This window comes from Poecilia formosa, unplaced genomic scaffold (genome assembly GCF_000485575.1).
Source record: "Poecilia formosa unplaced genomic scaffold, Poecilia_formosa-5.1.2 Scaffold7, whole genome shotgun sequence".
NCBI lineage: Eukaryota > Metazoa > Chordata > Actinopteri > Cyprinodontiformes > Poeciliidae > Poecilia > Poecilia formosa.
The window spans coordinates 3,521,327-3,544,507 of NW_006799946.1; the positions used below are offsets into that span (position 1 = coordinate 3,521,327).

General features: G+C 39.2%; 1 protein-coding gene across 1 annotated transcript; it reads right to left on the reverse strand.

The window, feature by feature from the left end:
* Positions 1 to 175: 175 nt before the first annotated feature.
* Positions 176 to 17,378, reverse strand: plxdc1 (plexin domain containing 1). Its single transcript, XM_007571946.2, has 13 exons — positions 16,787 to 17,378; positions 6,630 to 6,796; positions 3,491 to 3,634; positions 3,330 to 3,399; positions 3,052 to 3,174; positions 2,834 to 2,952; positions 2,645 to 2,744; positions 2,141 to 2,236; positions 1,969 to 2,050; positions 1,828 to 1,888; positions 1,621 to 1,744; positions 1,025 to 1,185; positions 176 to 930 (listed from the first exon to the last, which is right to left on the reverse strand). The coding sequence occupies exons 1-13, from the start codon at positions 16,860 to 16,862 to the stop codon at positions 805 to 807; spliced, it is 1,449 nt and encodes a 482-aa protein (XP_007572008.1). The 5' UTR covers positions 16,863 to 17,378; the 3' UTR covers positions 176 to 804.
* Between the last annotated feature and the right edge of the window lie 5,803 nt (positions 17,379 to 23,181).

The window sequence follows — 23,181 nt, forward strand, 5'->3', positions numbered from 1 at the left end:
ACAAGTAAACCTTTAGCTGTCCAAGCTTAGATTTCCACGAAGGCTCACATTTATCCTACAGGTTTGTTTATCTTGAAACACATTTACCTTCAATACTCACCTGTTGGTTTATTGCTGCAACATGTCTGAATGATAAATGTGTTGTCTGGTTTTCATTAAACATGCAATCAAGATCCACATTGTCCCGCAGCTTTTATTAGAAGACACTTAAACAGAAAGTTTTAGAGAAAACTCTCATACATTGGTTACTCTAAAATCCATCCATACAATAGTTGTCAACAAAAATCTCAGGTGTTCAATAAATTCACTGTCACTTGAATAGCTAGAAATCTGTTGTAGAGAAGTCCACATAGCATCAGTATGAACCAGTCAAATCTTGCGTAGAAGTTTCATCAAACAAAAACACTCCATAAGATGGATGATGACAGAAGAACATATAGATTAAGATGAGCTGTACATTGGTTTGCAGTATAAAGGCTTGTTCGATTCATTCCCTGACGGTCACTTCTATCAATAGGTCTAAAAGATCATCTTCATCTTGTTAAACCTCCCAACCATTGGATCACATGGCTGTGTGATGGCAAGACAGCAAAAACAGATAAAAGAAAGCTGGGAAGAGCTACAGGAGCAGTTACAGTAAACACTGTCCAGCCACAACGACTGGAGTAAGGACATCTCGTGTCAGTAATCTGCCTGAAAGTCTGTTGTTTTTTGCTTTTTTTTTTTATATATTTTTTTTTTATTCCTTATTTTGTACCATTACATTGCTCAAGATGGCACGGTCCCTTAAAAAGTTCCAGACATTTAGCAGCAGTGCTCTGCTTCAATGAAACCTTCCTTCTCATGAACGCCAAGTTCGACTTCAGCGTAGGTGGAGTGACAGCTCTGGTTACGAAACTTCATGGAGGGCCAGTAGTTATTTGTGCGTCGCTAAAAAAAAAAAAAAGACAATAGCCGTTAATGATTAGTAAACAATGATTTTGTTCTTAATAATCTGTTGGATTTTTTTTTTCTTTTCTCTCACCTGCATGAGGTAGAACGGTGGAGCAACTGTGGGGTGTGTGTTGATGTAGTAAACTGCCAGTAATGTTAGCGTTACCAGCAAAACTAATGCAGCCACCACCCCTGCTATGATGGCTGTGTTTTCCGTTATCCCCCTATGGTTAGGAGAACTGGGCTCTATATCTGAGAATATGGAGGGGAAAAAAAACAAAGTAAAAACAAATTTTTTTTTCTAAAAATATGTCTGTGGAATAAATTAGATTGACACAAACATTACTGATATGTACATATGGGTGCAAACAATTGAAATGTATTTCTGTTTGTAATTAATCTACATAAGAGTTTCACTTTTTTTTTTACCTGAAGTACCAACCTTGGTCAATTTTTATGATGCTCTGATTTACTGACTTGTATTTCAGTACTCAGCTACTCAGTAGTCAGATTCTGACTCCCCCCAGCCATTGATTTCATAGAAACTTCCCTTTTAAATGTTGGAAACTTTGGACTGACCAGACGAAGATCAGGTGTAAAATAAAACAGTCTCGAGCAGTGGTTTAGCTTTCTCCACACTTTGCACCTCATATACGTAAAATTCACACAACATTTGCAGAGACTCACCTCTAGTGACTGGCTGCTCTTCAAGGTCTGCAAAGGAAGTTGTTGGTTCGGGGGACAAGATGTTGAACGAGCTCATAGTTGCCTCAGGCAGCACAGGGTTGTAGTCTTCACATTTGCCTTTAGACTGTATTAACACACACAGGAGTGAAATAAACCGATAGACACCCTACTCACCTCTGCGATGTAATGACTCTTTGGGAATCTCACCTCCTCAGGGCAGTTGTAATCCAGCCACTCTTGTCTGTGCCGGTCAATACCATCGGAGCATCTGAAATTCAGAAACAATCAAATTAGAACAAATTGGATCTCTGTGGCAACAAATATCAATACATCGTGCTTTAATTGCACCGTTGGAGTGTGTTGCACCATCCACAACCAGTTGTCAAGTTGGATGCGAGGCAGAGTTCACAGGATGTGTGCTGTAGACAAGCTAGGGGAATCAGACACAGGAGTCCACTGTCAGAACATAGAATAATGATGCTGTGCCATTACACACAGTCAGATTTGAGACAGTTCTTACTGGGCAGAGGGCTGAATTCAAAGGCAGACCCACTGACTATCTTTGTGGTGTCAATCTCAACTCGATGATACTCATAGATGGTACGCTGCTTTGCATCTGCAAGATGAATGATAACAATTCTCATGTCAAATAGGTAGCCATTAAACCTCCTGCAGAAATACTTTCTTGATCAAAGCTTCAAGTCTTCTAGGGTGTCACCTTTGCACATCTCAAGACGGATGTTTCTGCCTGTTCTTATTCGGAAAAATACCTCAAGCTCAGTCAGACTGGATGGAAAGCGTTTGTGAATAGCGACATGTAACAATATTATTGTGCAGCCCTAGTGCTAATGTTGGAGCTCGTTTAAGGTAGCTGCTTTTATTGGTTTGGTGACCCTCTTAATCAGTTTCGATGTCTGCCTGACAAACCCCGGTACCAGAAAATAACCTTAAAAGATAAGCAGAGTGGCACTGTATGCTTTTATGTAAACAGTAAGCTTATGAATGCTCACGATTAGGAAAGTACCTGAGAGCTGAGAAGCAGGGAGGATTGCCATGAAAGCATCAGACAATCCAACTTTAACTGGATGCTCTGTGGAATTAATCTTCTCCACTGGTACAGGGACCTTCAAAGAAACGGCAATGGTGTGTTTTATCTTCAATATATCGGAAGCTTAGCAAAATGAAATCTAACGAGTTGAAGTCTTGAAGTTACCTCTTTGTAGTTGAAAATAATACTCCCATTACTGTGGAGGGCTGCCTGAAAAGTAAAGGGTCCTTCATTTTCTCTGTCCTTTAATCGCACCTTGTCCCACTGCACCACAAACAGAGTACCTGAGCAGAGCCAAATAAAAAAAAAAAACAAGTCCAGCCAATGGAGGATCTGAAAAAGCTCTTGAGCATCATATGTCTCCTTGAAAAACTCCTACCTACCGTTGTCCATATACCTCACTGTGGAGTTTGTAGAGAAGCTGGGGTCAAAGTTGGCCATAAGGGGCGCTACGTACTGTGTTGCAGTCAGCATCCGATGAGTTATTTCGCCCATGAAAATGAACCCTTATGACGAGAACGGATCGAAAGAAGCGAGTCTCACATTAAGCACTGAAATGTGTTACTACTTAGTGTTGTCGGATGAATCACCAATCAAACATTCATCACAGGTGTGGCCGTGCATCTGGTGACATTTGGCGTTAAAGCAACATCACACTTACCCCCCGTTGCTACAATAATTTGTCTGATGTTGTGTCCATAGAAAGGGAAATCAAAGGAGAGTGCCACTCTCTGTGAAAATGGGGAAAAGAAAAAAAAAATATCTCAGTTCCGCTTGAACTCATGGGAGTAAATTATTTACATGAGGATCTGGTCATCTCACCGCAGCCTGTCGGTGTGTGTTGGACAGGATGCCGTGGATTCTGACTTGACTTTTATGCAGATTGTTCAGGTCAACCCACAACAGTTCAGTTTTTCTGTCTGTTGGACCAAAACTCTCCCATATGTAGTATTTTTGAGAGTCCTCCTGAAAAAAAAAAGAACATTTAAAATTAAAGGAAAAAGGCTGCTTTCTTTGAAGTTACTTAAAGCAGGTTTAGGCTGAATTATTTTAGGAAATTAACTTATGTATGAATTTCGTTGTAAACTAGTTATGATTTCTAATTGTTTGTCTTGTCAGGATGTTTAGGGTTGTTGTTCTACTGAAAGGTGAACCCAAGTTTCAAATCTTTTGCAAAGCCTAACTGGTTTTCTTCCAGTCTTACCATGTATTTAGCTTCATTATCCTCCCAGTAATGATGACTAGCTTTCGTGTCCCTGCTTGAGAAAAGCACCCCACTTGAGTGAGGCTGCCACCACTGTGTTTTACCACCGTGGGATGGTCTATTCAGGACAGTGTGCAATGTTAGTCTTTTTCCACTAACATTGAATGTTGGGAAAAAATGTTAATTTCTTGTTGTAAATTGCAAATGTGACTTCTTGTGCCTTTTTTTTTAACAGACTTACTTATTAACACTTTATCTTAAAGGCTACGTTTGTTCTATGGACAATAGAGGACCTGTCAGCAATAATACAATGTATTCATTATCACTGTTCAGTTTCAAGACATTCATGCCAGAAAAACAGATGTTTAAGCCTATAAAGCATGAGGACAAGCCAAAGAAAGTCAAAGTTTATAATCTGGCCAAGTGATCCTATTGTTAGCTTAAAAGTGTGTCCTCATTTCTCTGGGGTTCTGTTCATATTTATGGAATATGAGACTTAGTATTGAAAACTGCTAAACATTTTGAACATTAAACCTGTTTTGAGCTACAAGACATTTCTGAAAAACCTCCCAGAGCCTTCTGGTTCATCATTCCCTGCATACGTTTCCACATGGGGGAGCTGTTTACACTTTACACGAATAGCTATGTCAACATACCTTTATGTCTCCACACAGATCTCCAGCACTGATGGCATTATTAATGTATGGTGCACTTCAAGGTGACAGAGAGCAATGGTTCTGGGGTTTAGTCTTGGCTCAGAAAGTGGAGCAGTTAAATGCAGAGCTCTCCCAACCTCTCTGGCTGCTCCACATACAGCAAGCGACCCACTTTTAGCTTTCATCTTCACTGCCTGACACGGGCCTGTTTTTTTTTTTTTTTCTGGGTGGTGTTTGTGTTTTCTAGGTAGGGAAATGAATAACATGCACAGCTGACGGATTACCCCGGTTTGGACTCGTGGTGGTATGGGCTGGTTAGCAGCAGAACCCTGGTTTTATAGAGTTGAGTTTTTGAAGTAGCGCTAGAATTTCCCATCAGACTGTTTCTAGGGTTTTGTACCACTTCTAAAGAAATTCCAGAAAATGTCCTTAGACGTTTTGAGCGGAGAATGCAGGAATATAACTGACCATCACTCATCTTTTGCTAAACAGTCAGCTGGATGAAAGAAGGCAATTTGTTTGCTTGGAAATATATGTTGTAAAAACTAAATGACTACCACTGCTCACTATTATTAAGGTAATGCTTTCTGAAACGATGAGTGGCATCTCTGTTAAGTAGCTGGAGGCCAACTGGTAGCTTGACTAGATAGCCCAATTAATTAAGCAGCTATTTTAAGCTTGTCATACTTGTAGTACACTATAAAACAGAAGAGCCAATAATTAATATTACTAAATGTGTATTGGATTTTTAATTTCTAAGTTTGTGTATTCGGAATAACAGTTTACTTAATAATTTACATATCTTAAATAATATGTTAGCAGTAGGATATATATTTATTAGTTGTTTTTTTAATAAATGTTTCTTTTTTCATTTATGCTTTTCAATAAATACTTAAAAAACATTTCTATTTTTTACAACATAATATCACATAAGTAAAAAAAAAATCCTATGGAGCCCCACGCCTAATGGTGATTCGAGGTAATTAAGCTCCAATACGTCTCTGGAATCACAAACAGCAACAGAACAGCAGGAGCTCTTGTGAACTTGTCCGAGTGAGTCATTTACGACCACGGATGTGCACGGCCGCACATACCCGTGGACGACCACGCTTAGAACAAACAGTGCGAGTTGGCAGCTTGAGGAGTTTGTCTGTTTTCAATTTGAAATGAAAGGAAAGGGAGGAACGTACAGTGTATTTTATTTGGATTGAATCTTACTGAGGCCGACTGGGGTGAAAGAAGAGTCTAGCACATTAGACACAAATTAAACCACATCAGGTATGCGCGGATTGAATGAAGCAGACATCTGTTAACTGCTTCAAGATTAGCTTAACTGAAGTCTTAGCTTCCCAAGTAAAGAGGGTACTTGATATGTATAATCCCCATTTATCATTCAGTTATGCTTCAATTAGATGTTGCACAAGGTGACACCTGTGATTGCATTTTCAATTTAAGCTGTTGCAATGTGAATCTTTTTTTGTAAAGTTTCCATAAAGTTATATATTTAACCATAAGTTGGCAGCAGAGCTAATGTGGGATTCTAAATTCACCCTGTCTTTATTTGTTGCAATAGTCATAGAAATAAAATGCACTATCATAACAGAAGATTGTTTGAATACACCACACTTTTACTATTGTGTTCTTTAAATAAACTAATAGATGTTGTTTGTAGATTATCTTGTTTTTTCTTTTTTGTTTTTGTGACGCACAGTGATATCTCCTACCCATACAGCATTGAGCTTAAACAGAAAATGGACTAATTTCTTTCTGAAGCGACCTGATCTTTATCTGACTTATATGATGTTTATTGATGCATTCAAAGGCAGAAAATAATGTAAGTTATTTGATGCATTTGTTGACTTTTCAGTTTTTGACCTGCTGATCAGATGACAGATCTGACTTGAGAAAACTTCTCACTTCTCTGGCCAGCTGATTGGTGGATCACTGGTCAGTATTTTTTTTAGTAATTTCCTGCAGTGTTTTTCTCAGCCTTCTGAGGAATGTCCCCATAATGAAAAACCTAAAAAAGATTATCCACCCAATTTCTAGACAATTTAGGAGAAAACGTATGTTCAAAAATGCAGGGCCAGGAGCATCTCACCACTGTACGGGTCATGTTGTCTGGAAGGGGACTGATATCAACTCCTCCTCCTTCAGCCTGTGCGTTGCGGGCTTCTCTGTGTTTCTGTTGGTTCTGCCGGTCTCCCCTGGTCCGTTGAAAACTGGCTGTGTCTCCATCCGTCCTCAGAGCAGTCCCTCTGTATGCATCTAGAACAGGACGTGAGTTACAGTGACCGAACTGCATCAACACAGGATGATTCACGTTAAACAAGTTTGGCTTTCACATCCTGCGCTCACATCTGCGCTTTATTAGTTGCCATGATATGGATCACTTATGGGCCAACTTTCCCAGGAAAAATAAAATCTACGTTTAGAGATCTTCCAGCAACGAATTGCTCAAATGGAGCAAAAACCTAAAAAAAAAAAAGAAACGCAGTGACATATCTTTCCATCTGTCAAGCAGAATGGGTCATGATTCATTATTAACATTAACATCTTACCTAACAGCGTAGTATTGACCTCGTTCAAGCCTCAGATATTCATTGTGTGTAGTTTTATCGAAACAAGGCTTTTTATGCACCAAACACATTCTAAAAAGTATTTTGTCTGTGTTTGGATTCAATTTTTTTTGCTGACCACCAACAATAGTTTGTGTTTTCATGACATCTGCTCAACAGATTTTAGCTGGATGCCTAGATTTATTTCAAGCAGATCCATGACTCATCGTTTAAGATTAGTAGATTCAACCACTTGTCCAACTGGGTGAATATCTCTCCAGTGTTCACTGAAAAGCTGAGGGATTACATTCAGTTTACTCACTTTTTTGTGTCGCTTGTTTATTGATAAATTAGCTGAATGAATTTTGAGAGAGAGAGGTGCGTTATGGTTGTTATGACAAGAATGAGTCTAAAGTTCAATCTCCTGTGGTTAGGGTACCCAACTCTGATCCCTGAGAGCTTCTATCCTGAAACTTGTAGAGACATGGCTTTTCCAACACACCCGAAGGTAATTGTTTGATAATTACCAGGCCTCTGTAAAACTAGATGACATGCTGTGAAAGTAATCCAGCCATTTGGTTTAGAAGTGGTGGAGCTGAGATGCCTCTCAAAGTTGCTGTACGGAGGCTCTAGAGAGCTGGAGGCGGAGACCCCCTGGGGTAGGCCTGTGTATACCACTTAAAATGTGTTTACTATATTATTTGGTGATACTCTGGACTTTGGTCTTTCCAGTCTTAGCAAGATTGCATGTTTGTGAAAAGCCACAGCTTTGTTGTCTCTCTTGAAGAATATTAATGTAAAAATAAAACAAACAAACAAAAAGAGACATACAAGGTTTGCTCCAAAAGGAAACTTGTTTTTTCCAGGTCCAACCCTACTCTTGCGGCTTTACCTATTAGTACATGCAATAAATTGTTTGGTGTTTATCAGGTTTCTACTCTATTATACTCTAACAAATGGTAAAACTGTGATAGAACCTAATAATCTTGCTGCTTCCATAGGAATGAAGAATGGAAGTAAAATCCAACTGCTATTTCAATGCCTCCAATACTTGATCAACAGCAAATGTGAGCACTTTTTATAAAACTTAAGAGTTTCAACTGTTTGCTGCTCTGGAGTATTCAAGTGTGTTCAGTGCCAAGGTGGAAAAAACATTGGCAATGACTTGAGGGACTCAACTGTTGCCCAGCAATATGAAAAGGAGCATAAACCAATTTCTAAACAATTTAAATGGCATAATAGCTCAAGGCTCTCGATTATGCTTATAACTCCTTTTAGTTTATGTTGAATTTCATGGCATAAATTGAGAAATAAAAAGAAAAGATTTACGTGATGATTTATTCAGGGAGAAGTCATCTTGAGAAATGTAAAGCAGTGGCTTGGTGGCTGCATAATCAGAAGACGAGAGGGTTTAACTGCACTACAGCAAAGCGTCTGCCAAAGCATAATTTAGAGGATATGCGTCCTGCTTTACTTAAACTCTGGTAGGTTTATCTTTAGGGAGTTTTCTCTCGGCATATTGTGCAGCCCTAAAACATCACTCAAGTCTAATGTTACACATATGGTAAATGAAGGGCAATGCAAAGTGCACAGTCAAACTGCAGCTACAGTCAAACACTCAATGCTTTGACTGATTCCAACAAGGAGGGGGAAAAATAGAAGTTTAAACTGAAGCCAACATTGTAGCCTGACATGCAGGAGAATCCTTTCTTTTGAGAGAGCAGTTATCAACTTCAAGTAATTTGTAGATATTTTGTACTGACAGAGGGCAGGAAAAAAGAAAAATAAATAAAAACCAATATAAATTCAGGTTATTTCCACCTCTAAAGGGAATTGTAGTGCCAGCAGCATATTGCAGACCAGCCCTGGGGTGTCCACCAGTTCAACATACTCAAAAATCCCCCAGAAGGAAGCCACCCAGGTGGCATGCTGATCAGATACTGGAACAATCTTATCTGACACCTTTCGATGCAGAGAATCCATAATAGAGTAATATGGATATTCTCTCCATATCACTCCATCAAACGGAGGAAGCTTATTTTGGCCGCCGGTGTCCAGAATATTGTTCTTTCAGTCACGATCTATGTCTTATGAACATTGGGAAATGCCTTGTTTAACGACCAGGACTAAAGCCTTACTGCTTCTCCTGGATGTGAGGTTTCAACAATCAGTCAACACCTCTTTTCCAACAACCCAGAAAGGGTTTCCAAGTCAAGAGCTACTGTCCTGCAACTTTTAGATGCATCCTTGCTCCAAAACACCTGAGTCAAAGGACTGGACTACCTTTTTACATCATATTCGGATACCATGTCTAAACGCATGGTATTACGAAGCTCAGATTCAGCATGCCTGCGGTTGTGCCCTAACTTGCCACTCGGCTCACACTATCCAATCTCTCTTCTTCCACTCTTCTTCTTGCAGGTGTTGTGAAGATGGACTTTTGTTGCCTTTTCACCCAGTTCCTGGCCTGGAGACAAAACCCTGCATTCTCCCAATTCCAGGCCAGGTTGATTGTTGCCCAGCTATGAAGGTATTTTTTTTATTCACGAAAATAGCATCTGTCCTATGTAGAACAAATATATGTATCGCACTTGATTCAGATCAGATTCAGATTAAAATTAAAAATTCTAAAATATGAAAGATAATTCACAGGTGACAACTGAAAACAGATTGAACAAGCATGTCCTATTTGGAAGGATTGTTAAGAAAAAAAAGACTGTTATCTGAAAATAATACTACAGCATGACTCTTTGTTCAACCCCCATGTTCCTGCCACTTAATTTCCACATCTAAAAGGAACAAAGGGACACTCAAAAATAAAGTAAAATAAAATAAACCAGTAAATTAATATAACGAGGGCTCTCCAAGAGACAAAATGGGACAAGAAAATGAAATGTAGAGAGGCTGTCATAGACTCAGGGGAGAAGACTTTAATGAGGAGTCTTGTATGATCACGATACAGCGGAACTTTTTTTTCCCCCAGCTTGAGAGCATGAGGCTTCCTAATTGGGTCAGATTGACACACTTCACCGTCACTGAAGAACTTTGAAGATGTCAAACAACACAGAAAAAAAAAAGATGAAGTGGACTTTTAAGAAGAACGGACACTAGAAGTGGTAGATCAGGCACAATAAATTACTTCTTGCAGGATAGGTGCCGCTTTCTTTCAAAGAACTCCTTTTGACTATATTCTAATGCCCCTCACGTAGTAATGCTTTCATTTTATGGGTCACTTTAAGTTGGTTTTCTAAACTTTGTGGGGACCGAACTTCATTTTTGCTTTGAAATATACCCAAATCCATCTTACTGCTTGGGGTGGCTTCTATCAAAAACACATCTACGGAAAGACCAAGAGCGAGCCCTGCTTTGACTTGACTTGATAAGAGTTTAGTAGCTCGAGGTCTGGCAGACACATGTGCATATGGACGCTGCATGGAGAATGTGCAAACTGTCAAAAATATAAAAACATCCTGGTGCAGTGGAATCAAGTCCTGGAAGCCTAATAATTCAAATGACAGATGGAACAATTCTGCTGGTAAGTTGCAAATATCTGCACTGTAAATATGCACTCTGTGATGTTGCTTCTACTAAACGCATTATTATTTTTTTTCTCTCTAAATTCAGAGCACTCATAATAACTGGCAATGTGGTTAAGATATATGCTTTTACAGCTGCACAATGCCAGATTTTTCCTTTTTTTTTATTTCCAACATATCTCTGTGTGCCAGGAGTGCTGACCTAACTGGGAATCAAAGCTCTAATCCTGCAGGCTCATATGGTGTGATTACAAATGTGCATTAGCTATTTTGAGTCACCTGCGTGGCAGCGGTGTCCATTTTATCGGCCTCCTCAAATGTGTCTGCAATGCAGCAACCGACTTGCAAATCTGGTGGGTGTTGGGACTCGCATCAAAGTGGGACACGGCATGTTCAGCCATATACGGCAGCTATAAATGTACAGATTCTGGTTATTCACTCCAGACCTTCTGCTCTGGCGTTTTTTGTTTGTTTTTTTTGTTGTTTTTTTTTAAATCTCTGTTTAATGTTTCTTTTTTCAAAATGTTCATTTTAATAAACATCTGATCAACTTTACAGGCCCGACAATCACTGTCCGCTTTATTAAGTACTCCCGTTTATTTGTCTGCAAACACAAATGCATTTAGGAATCTAGAAGGGGTGAAGATGACTTGCGAAAGCTCAAACTGAGCATTAGAACTGGAAGAAAGCCGTTTTAAGTGACTTTCAGCATGGCATGTTTGTTGGTGCCAGAAAAACTGAAGTATTTCAAAATCTAGTGATCACCTAAAACTTTGACACACAGCCGTCTTGTGGGTTTATAGTGCAGGTTTGCAACTTCTGTCCTTCAGCGTCACTGTCCTGTAACTTCTGGATGCATTCCTGCTCCAACACACCTAAATCATAAAGCTAAATTACATAATTGAGGATGTCAGATGTCAGCAAGTTTTGCAAACCATTCATTTGATTCAGATGTGTTGGAGCATCCAAATGCTACAAGGCAGTGGCACTGGATGGCTAAAGAAAACTGCAGCGACTCTGTGATGCCATCGTGTGAGTGTGGAGCAAAATCTCTGAAGATATATTTCTGCTGACACCTTATTGAATCCAAAGAATTAAGGCAATTTTTGAAGGCAAACAGCTCCAATCTGGTGAGTGCAAGATGTACCTAAGAAACTGGCTAGTGAGTTTAACTTGAAAGCAGGATGTGAAAACCAGACCCCGGCTGGTGAAGACTAAACAAAAACTGGATTTGTAGGCTCCTAAACCAACACTAAAGCTGATGGCCTTTCAGTCTGGTCAAGTGGACAAGGTCCTTTATCCGAACGTATCCCTTCTGAAAGTAATCTTTTATCAGTCAATTCACAACACATTTAAGTGAGAGAACAGGGAATAAAGGAATGCACTTGGAAGGGAAAAGGGAATTATCTGCAGAACTATCAAAAGAAAACAAAAGGGCCTGTATTTTTGCTCCGGAGACAAAAAGGCCATTTCACACTGTTCACATTTTCAAGTGGAGATATTAGTCAATCGAAAGATATAAACACAATCCCAAATCTTCTTTCGGTAACTTTTACTATTAGGAGTCACATAGCAATGAGTTGCCTACAAGTCTGCCATTGCAGAACACAACACTCCTGTTTTATTAGTGTCTATAAAGTTGGTTATGAGACATGGGTAATGATCAAAACAATAAGATCGATAAAGATTTTGATGGCTTTGATAAGGGCAACATAGGTTTTTGTCTCCCTACTTTAAACTATCCCATGTGAAAGGGTTACTGCTTTTAATGGTTATAAAGCTATTACTACTACTATTTAATTGGTATTAATTAAATTAGGATGAAAACTGTATTTAGTTACATTAAAAATATCTAATGTTGCAATGATTGTCCATCAAACACACTTTATCAGATGTGCTCTGTCGTTAAGATATTAACCACTAATGTGCAGCAATTGCTAAAGGAGTCAGCAGTCGGTATGTAACTTTTATAAGGACTGTTTTTTTTTTTTTTGCAGATTTGCAAAAACTGTCATCATGTTGTGACAGTATGCTATGAGACAGATAGTCTGTGCAATCATCATCCTCATCATTGTCACACTTTTCCACATAAGACTCCAAAAAGATAAGCCTGACACTAGTAGAGTTTTATGCTGAAAACATTACAAAGCTTCTCTGACATATTCTTTTGATTGTCTCTACTTAAACATAATCCTGAAATTTCACAGGAAAAAAATGACTTCAGTTCTGCTTTAGGGATTAAAACAGCTGCCAAATCTGAAAGTAAACGGCAGTTATCAAAATGCCATTTATTTGATGACTTTTAATACCTGTGGTTTAAATTTGTAGTTATTTTAAAACGGCACATTCTGATCTATTACTGCTCTGCACCCATTTACACATTGGAAATCCCATCCTTGGTATTAAAAAAAAAAAAAAAAAAAGATGACGATCATGTCCAAATCAGAATAGAAAACAGTTCAGGGCATTACAGTTCATCATTCAAATCAGATGGCTTCCAAACTCTGAGTGTGATTGATTTACACGTTTGTGGACGTCATTTTCCCATCATCTTTTCTTTTTTGGTTCCTTATCATTCCAGCTGCTCGTGTTTGTGATTGTGTGTTGTGGATACTGCTGCTTCTGAGCACATGGTGCCAAATGGATCCCTCCTACACTGTAAGCTCCGATCTGATTTCAACACTTATCACCGTTTTGAAATTTAAAACAGTACACATAACCATTGGTGAGAGTTTGACAGGCCGATAAATTAAGAGGTAAATAGATCAGAATAGCATTGGGGCAAACGAGGCCCCAGCCAATCTATTCATCTCAAAATTCATCCTGTTGTCACTTATGAAAAACAATACACACAAACTATGCAGGCAGTGACTAAACATTGACCTCAAAGGAGAGGTTCACCTTTTCCCGACAACTCATTGGTCAATGTTGTTTAATAACTCCCATGAAATAACAAGTGACACTTTAATAATCCTAAGAATGAATGAATACACTCACATTTGGATTTTTGTAAATTATGCACTTTGAGATTGCAGTCATAAAAATTTGTTTTTTTTCTTTTTTTTCCTTACACATCCTTACCAGGAGTGCCCATAAAGGTGGAAGGCACTGGAAGCAATCGCAATCCTACCTGCCAAACCACCGAGGCCTTGATTGCATAAGCACAAGGTGGAAAACTAGTATTTTATTACTGGCAGATAAATCAAGGTGGCCAGCTGCACATTTGTGTAACAGTAGAAAGGAGCAATTTACTTGAATTGCTGCTCTTTAGTTTAGGACAAGACAAGACTGTTTTTATATTTAGTGTCTTTCTAACCTAAAAGTCCCGACAGATTATCAATAGAGAGTGATACACTTAGGCTAATTTGGAAAGAAAGACCTCCAGTGATGGCATAAACTTTAGCCTGTTGCTTTGTTTCTTTTCTCCGATGTGTGTCACACTTTGGTGTGAGGCCAAATGCCTGCAACTCAGATGGCACTCCTGGCAGCCCTGGAGGCTCGTAACGATTATTGCTGATGTGCAAATAGCAACACGCTAAAAGTATGTGCTTACTGTAATAAACTATTATTGCTATGAGACTACTACAGCATACTGCGGCGCACATGTTAGCAGTTGGCTGGAAGCAGTGCAGCACTACATTTTCCGTCCTCTTGCGATTCCAACAGCTTTTTCAAATAAAGTTCGGATTTTAACTCGCAAACAAGATATCAGCTCGAATACACATGACTTGCATGTGTAGGCAGGGGACTTGCTAGGGGGCATGATGGAACATTCTTGAAAAACCGAGCATGATTGCAGAATCAGATGGTTTCAGCTGAATCACAATGATCAGAAGTGCCTACCTGTGTCAGTAAAACGAGACAATCTGCCTGAACTGGTGCACACAGAAGTTGCCCTCTGGTGGACCTTTCACTGTTGCATTTTTTTTTAATTTTTTTTTTTTACTGCTGATCGATTGCAGATGTGCAGCCCGTCTTAATGGTTCAGTCCGGTTCTGCTATCGCTTTCCTGTAACCCAGCTGGAGAATTAAATGATTTTAAACTGCAGTCGTCTGTAAGGGGTCAGAAATCAACTACTGAGTATTGGGATTTCAGCTGATTACCTGTTATTAGCAATGTCGTTAGCAGACACTACTATATTTAAATCAAACTAAGACACAAACAAAATATCCATGATTTTCGAAATGTTTTACAAATACAAAATCTCAAAAGTGGGGTTTACGTATTCAATGTCATTTGATCTGATACCCATAAAAAAAATAAATAAATAAACAAAAAATCAAGAGCAACCAGCTGCCTTCAGAAGTCACCCAGTAGTCTGCCTGTGTATAAACTAATCTCGGAATGAATACAGCTGATCTGTGAAGGCCTCAGAGGTTTGCTAGAGAACATAAGTGAACCAACGGCATCAAGAAGACCAAGGAACACAGCAGACAGGTTTGTCGAAAGCAGGATTCAGCGGTAAGGTATGATTCCAAGGTCTGAACATCTCCCATAGCACTGTTCAATCCGTTATCCGAAAATCAGAAGCAACATGGCACCGCTGCAAATTTCTGCCAAGACCAGAAGAACATTCATCTGAAAAGCAGCCAAGAGGCACATGGTAACTCTGAAGGAGCTGGAGAAATCCCCAACTGTGGTGGGAAAATCTGCTAACAGGACAGCTATTAGTCATGCACTCCCCAATAGTTGTGCAATCCTCAAAATCTGGAGTTCTTGAAGAAAATCAGTGTTGATGTAAAGCCATAAGAGGTGCAGTTTAATCTTAATACACTAGTTATGAAATTTGAGAGTCATCATTCACACCTGATGTGGACAACAGCTCTCTGAATCAACTTATAAAATCCCTTTGGAGACTCATGGTGAATGATTTTATTATGCTGATGGGATGCTTTTATCTAACACCTTCAGGGAGCCGATCAGAGCTGATGAAAAAGACGGATGGAGCTAAATGCAGAAAAATCCTGGGGGAAATCATGTTGGAGGTGGCAAAATACTTGAGACTTAAGGCAGAATAGCAACAGCCAGAGCTGACAATCAAAGTATGTTCAAGTGTTAAAATGATCAAGTGAAAGTCCAGTTTATATCTAGTTTATATCTAGTTTGGAACTTCTGGTTCTACTTGAAAGCCGCTCTTCAAAGATGCACATCGTCAGATTTTAGTCTCAAAATATGCATACCTGACAGAGACATACCTCAGATGACTTCCACCTGGAACTCCAGCAAAAGGTTGTTCTACAAAGTATCAACAAACAGGTGAATGGAAATAAATGCATGCCACACTGCTGAGATTTTTATTTGTAAAACATGTTGAAAACTACGTATCATCTTTCTTTATCAGAACTGCACACTTCTTTGTGTTCGTCCCGCCACATCAAATCCCAGTGAGCTACTTTAAGAGTTACGAACTTTTCCGAGGTTCTGTAAATGCGGAGGGGTCGTCTCTGTGGTTCTCTGTGCATTGGGTCGTCCTCTGCAGAGCTGGGCCCTTGATCAGAGAAACTGGGACCACAGGAGAGGCCAGAAAAACTGGAGCACCGCTGATTGTCGGCGTAGGAACAGCAGCGGAGGAACGGGGGCTGGCTAAAAATAATGTACCTCTAAGGAGAACAGAAACACATGCATGCACATGTACACACTCACTGACACTCGCTGACAGGATGAGAGAGGAGTATGAAGCATAATGCACAGAACAGGTGAGCATTTTACTATGAAATTCAGGAAAACAAAACGGAAATATACTCTGCAGATATAATAATGATCAGCTCGGCTGCTGCTCCTGCAAAGCTTCCTTCCTTTGCAGTGAACCTCAATTCCTAAAATTACTGGTTAACCTCAGATAATGTTTCACTCAGCACAAAACTTTTTTTTTCTGTTTCTGGAGCAAAACCCTGACGTTAAGCATAGGCCTCACACACTGCTTATCTTGGCAATTTGAAGCAAATATATGGGACCTTTAACACTTGGCAAATTCTCATATATGCAAATCAACAAAAAGTCCCAAAGGGCGTTTTAAAATAGCCCTGATTTCTGAGGTTGTGGCAGTTTGAAATCAGGTTTTTTTTTAATTATTATTATTTCTGCTTCCAGAGATTTTTAAAGCAGCAGTGAACTGTCTGTTTTCGCAGGAAGTCAGTTAAAAATATTAAGTTATTTGGCTTACCTTTGCACTCTTGGGCCCAGACTCTCCCGAGCTCAGCCTGGGATAGACAGATGAGAAGAACAGCACAAAGCCCCATGTCAGGACAGCTCTTCTCCCTCCGTCCCTTGCTTTTATCGCCCCTCTCCTTCTTTTTCCGTTTGTCTTCCTGCGTTGCGTGGAAAAACAGACGCGCTCGCTCCTGCTGTCCCCTACCTTTTCCTTGCCGTTTGTTCTCCTCCTCCTCACAGCTGCTTTCTCCTCACTTCACCCAGGGGTTCCCACTTTTCTCCCTCCTCTGTCTATCTCCCTTCTCTAGCCTGCGTCGTCTTCAGGCCCTCAGAGTAAATCTTGTGGTGATGAATCCATGGTTGCAAGAGGAGATAAACAGCTGGGAGCTTCAGTGTGAGGTCTCTCCTCTTCTCTCCACTCCCACTCTCTCTTAAGGCTGTCGTTTTTCCTCCCTGTGCTTGAATTCCTGACCGTTTCAGAGAAAGTGTTCCAGGTTTGAGCAACACTTTTCTAATAAGGACATATTCAGACGTTTCTTCAGTTTTATTTTGCTCTAATTTCAAGAGTGTGAGGTGGAAGGTGCATGTCTCCCCCACGTGGAAGCATGCTGAAACCGTTACGCGCTGAAACCGTAGCCCACATCTTGAAAAGTAGTTCTTCGGTGGGTTGTTTAAAAAAAAAAAAAAAAGTTTAGTGGTTAGACAAATTCTTAAGAACATTGTATTTATGCTTTCCATCAGTGCAGAAGTAAAATACATAACCCTGATTCACTGATGAATACGAGGAAAAGTTAAAGTGTGTCCTTCTACACATTTTAATTCCAATATGTTGGATCAAATCTAAGGAGTTCTCCATTGATTTATTTGTCCAAAACTTAAAGAATGAGTGCAAACGTTCCCAAAATTGGCCAAGTGGATGGATGGATGGATGGACATGATGACAGATGAATGATTGTTCAGCCAGTCTCTTGCTGCTCTCAGCTGTATTTCATCAGTTAATTGGCCCAGCTGCTCCCCATTCAGCCATCACCCTTTGCAATATTTATGCTCCTGCTCTGAATTTATTTACTTCAGGCATGCATCGTTTCTGCGTTTCTCTGACTTCATGCACTGCCGTCAGACTCTGTATTTTCACATTTTGTTTTTAGCCTTGAAAGTTTTGTTTTTACTTGTCTCCCAGTTGGATTGGTCTTGAACAGAATGCGTAAGAGGTATACAACCCTTAATTACGGCATTTTTAAAAACTGCTTAAGTCGCTTTATTTTTGCAGTGGCGGTGGAAGTGTTTTTATTTCACTGTAGTACTAAGATAACTAGGATTTCTTGTAAACTTCTTCCAAGTGCAGATCATTTCACACCTGGTGGTGAGAATTGGAGCAAGAAAATTAAGCACAGGGAACTTCCAGTGTGTTCAGCATGACTCCCTTTGCAACAGTGTGACTCGTCTCCTAATTTTAATCATTGCTTTATTCAAATTTTTAGCACTGTTGCTCGTAGAATAGGCTCTGCCAACTTGCCAATATAATTCCATTGTTTTTGTTGGTCTTTTCAAAGGATTTCCTGTTTTCCTTTCTAAAACCCCAGCAGCATCATCTTTCTCTTTTGTTAAAATTTCTTCGTACACGATTATGAATTTTTCTGTCGGCTGGAATGTAGGTGGATCCAGGTTTGATAAAAACATATTCAAGCAAGGTAAACATAGTTTACTTTGTATTTGCACCTGAGCGGATGAGTTTTGAACAAGTGCAACCAGTGTACAGATTGTGGTCTCCTTAATGTCAAGGTAATGGGTTTTTACTGCGACTATTAAATATTTCTCAGTATGCTTGAGGTTGTTTGCCCTCTATGTTCCCTGGAGCTCAGTCAGGACATTATGATGCCAAAGTTCTAAAGAATAGGTAAAGGAAAGTTGATAAGTTATAGCAAGTTTAATTTTTATTTACAGAGTTTAAAAATGGTGACTGGGATAAACCGTGGGATGTTTGTTCAGCTGTGCTGATCACGATCGAACACGCGCGCACACACACAACATTTATCGATTGTCTAAAATACCCTGGGTATGTCGTTTCCCTGCATGATATTCATTTTCCGTTCTAACACAAACATAGGAGATTTTACTGGCTCAGAAACCAGATAAATTTATTCCAGATGAATACTTAGTCTATTCCCTTTACTGTAAAAAAAAAAGTACATTAAAAAGAGATTTGCTAAATTTATCCATCAACAGTCTTGCCAAAATTTAAAATGCCCTGTTGAGTCAGTAATGATGTGGCAAATCTATAAACGGGTCTCCTTTAACAGTTGTACAAAGGGTGAGATGACTTCGCTGTCCTTCACCCCTGAAATGGAGATATCCGACATCTGGCAAAAATCACACAAACAATATAACAAAAGGAAATGTAAACAGTTCTGCAACACGTATACAGTGTTGTACTGATGTGTGTGGGCTGCGCAGTCGGTGGTTAGCACTGTTGCTTTGCAGCAAAGGTTCTGGGTTTGAATCCCTGCCTGAGATCTTGGCATGTTTTCCCTCCACATGTGTGGGTTCTCTCCAGGTACTCTGGCTTTTTCCCACACTCGGAGCATTTAGTCCGTTTTTTTTAACTGCATTTTGGCATGACTGTGTGTGCATGGTGTTTCTGTATTACCCTTTGGTGGTCTGGCAACCAGTCCAGGATGCAGCCCAGTGACCACTGGAGAGAGAAGTCTGTCCCCCTGCAGCCCTGCACGAATATGCAGGTATAAATGATTGATGGATTTTAGAACATCTGTTGTTAAAACACTTGTTTTAATAAAGTTATATGCAGCATTAAATATAAGGCATTTTTGTGATTGCAAGTTTGAGAACCAAATGCAATTCAGGTTTTTAGACCAGATTAACCACCACTGCTGTCAGGTGGAGTGGTTGGTGGTGGTGAGATAGAACGTGGGGACCCAGATGAAGATAAGGATGAATTTAATGAAGAAAACAGCTCGAACAATCAAGAGGCAGGCAGCACGGCAGCAAATTAGCACATAGCTAGTACCAGTAGCAACTAAAGACTGTACAGAGAGCAAGCAACCTCAGGACTTAACTGTACAACTGAGGGGAAACTAACTGAAGCGACCTCCGACGAGGACGGCCGTTTGACAAGGTATGACAAGGATCCAGCAGGTGGATTTAAATGCACAGGGAGGGTAATCAAGGAATGAGACACACCTGGGAAGCAATCAACGGGGAAGACCAGAGACCCACAGGAAAGAAACTGAACACAGAAAACCCTAAAAATAAATACACAGAAACATGGATCATGACAACTGGCAACAAAGATTTTTATTTTTATTTTTCTTGACCTGATGGATTTTTGTTTCTCACTGATTAACAGTTGTGTGGAAAAGTGTTGGGCTCTTTACTAATTTCCTTTTTTTTGATTTTTTATTTATTTATTTATTTTTTTGCGTATTTGTCTCACTTATGTGTTTCAGAACATCAAATCTATTTAAATATTAGTCTATGATAACTCAAGTAAACACAGAATGCAGGTATTAAATGAATATGTTTTTATTAAGGAAGGGAAAACAAATCCAAACCTACAATATGTGAAAAAGTAATCGTCCCCTAAACCTAATAACTGGTCGGGCCACTGGTAGCATCAACAACTGCAAGCATTTATAATAATTTGCAATGAAATTTTGGCAGCTGTATAAATAAAAATAAAAAAAAAATAAAAAAAAAACATTTGGGGGGGGGGTTTCAAGCATGAACGACCTTTTTAAGGTCATGCTCCAGCATCTCAATAAGACTATGGTCAGGACTTTGACAGGGCCACTCCAAAGTCTTCATTTTGTTCTTCTTCAGTCAGTCAAAGGTAGATTGCTTGTGAGTTTTGGATGATTTACTTATTTTTTTCACACAGGTGCAATGTAGGTTTGAATTTTTTTCTCAGAATACTTGTCTTGTTTTTTTTTTTACTAATATTTAAATTGGTTTGATGTTCTAAATCACCAAGGTGCGACTCACGAACATTGAAAGCATAGGAAAGGGGCAAACAGTTTTTCAAATCCATTAAAGACGAGTTCATCTAGATTCAACATTTGTTTCTTAACAGGCCGAATTTGTCTTTAAACTTGAGCCTTCCGCTTGCTCACACCCTACTGTTTTTTTTTTGTTTTTTTTTTTCACAAAAATAATGTTGAAATGTTTTCTCTGTTTTGATACGACTCAGTGGCAACTTTGCTCAAAACATTTCAATGTGGTTCCAGTTAATTGCGTCGAGATAAAATGTTCGGGAAAGGTTCTGCCTGTTCCGTAAACTTTGCACTGTGCTTTGAATTTAATGACAAAATATGCAGGAAAGGTTCTGACTGTTCCACAAACTTTGACCCTTGCTTTGAATTTAATTGCCATTACTTCGGCTGTGTTTGCACACAGTTTCCAAGATGCAGGGCATATCAGAGCCATGTGTAACTGACAAGAGTGCAGCAGCAACAACAAAAAAAAAGGATTTATTCCTGGAACTCATCGCAGGATTTAAGAGAAACATCTGACTTTCAAAGTTGGAATTGGTTAATCTAGTGGATTTTTATTTATTTTTTTTTTTTACATGAAATTTAAGACATAAATTAAATGCACAATTGTGTCCAACATTAGTTAATAATCTTGGTCCTGACAGCATGTCAATCAGAACAGTGAAACGTTGCTGGATGTGAGACACTGTAAAACACCGTTAAAAAAAAAAAAAAAAGTCAACAAGGGTGTATTTTTATTTAAATGCAGTTGCCTTGTTTAAAACCTTGGTTTATTCTCAATTTAGGTGGTTTTGTTGCATGCCTTATTGGGTGCATGCAAATGTACGTGTTTTTGTTGCAAGAATCAATTTAAATATATTTTTTTTTCATTTATTATTCAGGGATCTCCAGCTTAATAAAGCCCTCTGCCAAATTAATACCCACGTTTCATATGCTTGCATTGCCATTTAGCTATTTTCTACTTCCATTTCTTACCTGAGCAAAATGACATATTTTTACACGTTTGTTCTTTATTTTGAATCTTTTTATTTTTTTGAAAATGGGGCCCATCCAATTGAATTTCAGCGTTGGTTCTGTGGATATAACGTTTGGGCTGAGACCACCAATTCACGACAGTTTGAGCGTTGTTATATTTTGCTCTGGAGGTTTAAGTTTTGTTCTGCATTAAAACTTATTTTTCCATTTGACTTGTATAAAATAGGACTAATTATAACCCCTAATCAAACTTAACCTCTTAATTGACCTAATGCTGCAAGGTATTATCTACTGCACATGTGTCAAACTCAAAGCCCGTGGGCCAAATCCGGCCCGCCATGGCTTTCTATGTGGCCTTCTAGATTCTAAACACCAAGTGTGCTTAAATATTATGTTGTCAGTCAAATCGGTGCAGTTTTTATCTGTTAACTGTCAAATTATATCAATCAGTCCCTCCAGTTTCTCGAAAATTATTGTGGAAATTCACACAAAATCAACAAATTCCTGTACTTTCCTTCACTAATAATTGGGAGTTTATTGCAGATTTTTCTCAAAAATTGTCAAAAACTGTCTTAATTGTCCTAAACAGCTGCCTCAGCCTTAACTGATATCATAAATAAGCTGAAATATTGCAAATATTTCCAAATTAGTACCACAAACACAAAAAAGTAAAACACAAAAGGTAACACAAAATCCTGGAGGGACTGAAATACGTTCAATAATATTTAATTTTGAGAATTTATTGGTATCTTAAGAGTTTGTGAACAGGTTTTATCAACATATTCTGGCACATCCGGCCCTTTAAGAGCTTGATTTGGCCCAAAACAAAAATGAGTTTGACACCCCTGATCTACTGGAATCATATATACTCATTCCCCTGTAGAGGACAATGAGCATAATGTAGAAAATCACTGTAATTGAGGATATTATGTAAAATTTACTTTTGACCTTCATTTCATGTTATGATATTCTCTCATCAAAAATATACTTGCAGTGTTGCTTTGATTCTTTCACGCATGCTTCATAAATCTCCTATGGCAGCCATTCAGGGGGAGCGCAAGTGCTTGCCCATACAATGCGCTGCGTATTTATCCAAAGCTCTGCCTTGTTATCTGCCGTGCATGCGTAGACGAAACCCTGCAGCTGTATTTTTTCAGCATGTGTGCATTCACACCGGCAGAGTACTTCACACCTACCATATGCAGGGGGTTGTTCCTGAAACGTTTCACTCCGAAACCTGCTTTCAAACATTCCGATGCGAGACACTCCGGTCCCTGGAGACTTGGAAAGCTTTCTGGACATGTGGCTCGCAGTAAAAATGTAGTGGTTTTAATGAAGAGCGGCTCCATGTAAACAGGGCCTATAAACGGGACCGCAAAGACCGAGATGAGCAGTTCTAAAAGCTGTTGAATGACAAGAAGGTGTT

Excerpts from the sequence above, each read along its gene's own strand:
- plxdc1 (XM_007571946.2), bottom strand. The coding sequence starts at position 16,862 with ATGGGGCTTTGTGCTGTTCTTCTCATCTGTCTATCCCAGGCTGAGCTC. Across the intron at positions 3,175-3,329 it reads AATTATTGTAGCAACGGGGG|GGTTCATTTTCATGGGCGAA; the intron begins GTAAGTGTGATG and ends TCTCGTCATAAG. Across the intron at positions 1,745-1,827 it reads ATTACAACTGCCCTGAGGAG|TCTAAAGGCAAATGTGAAGA; the intron begins GTGAGATTCCCA and ends GTGTTAATACAG.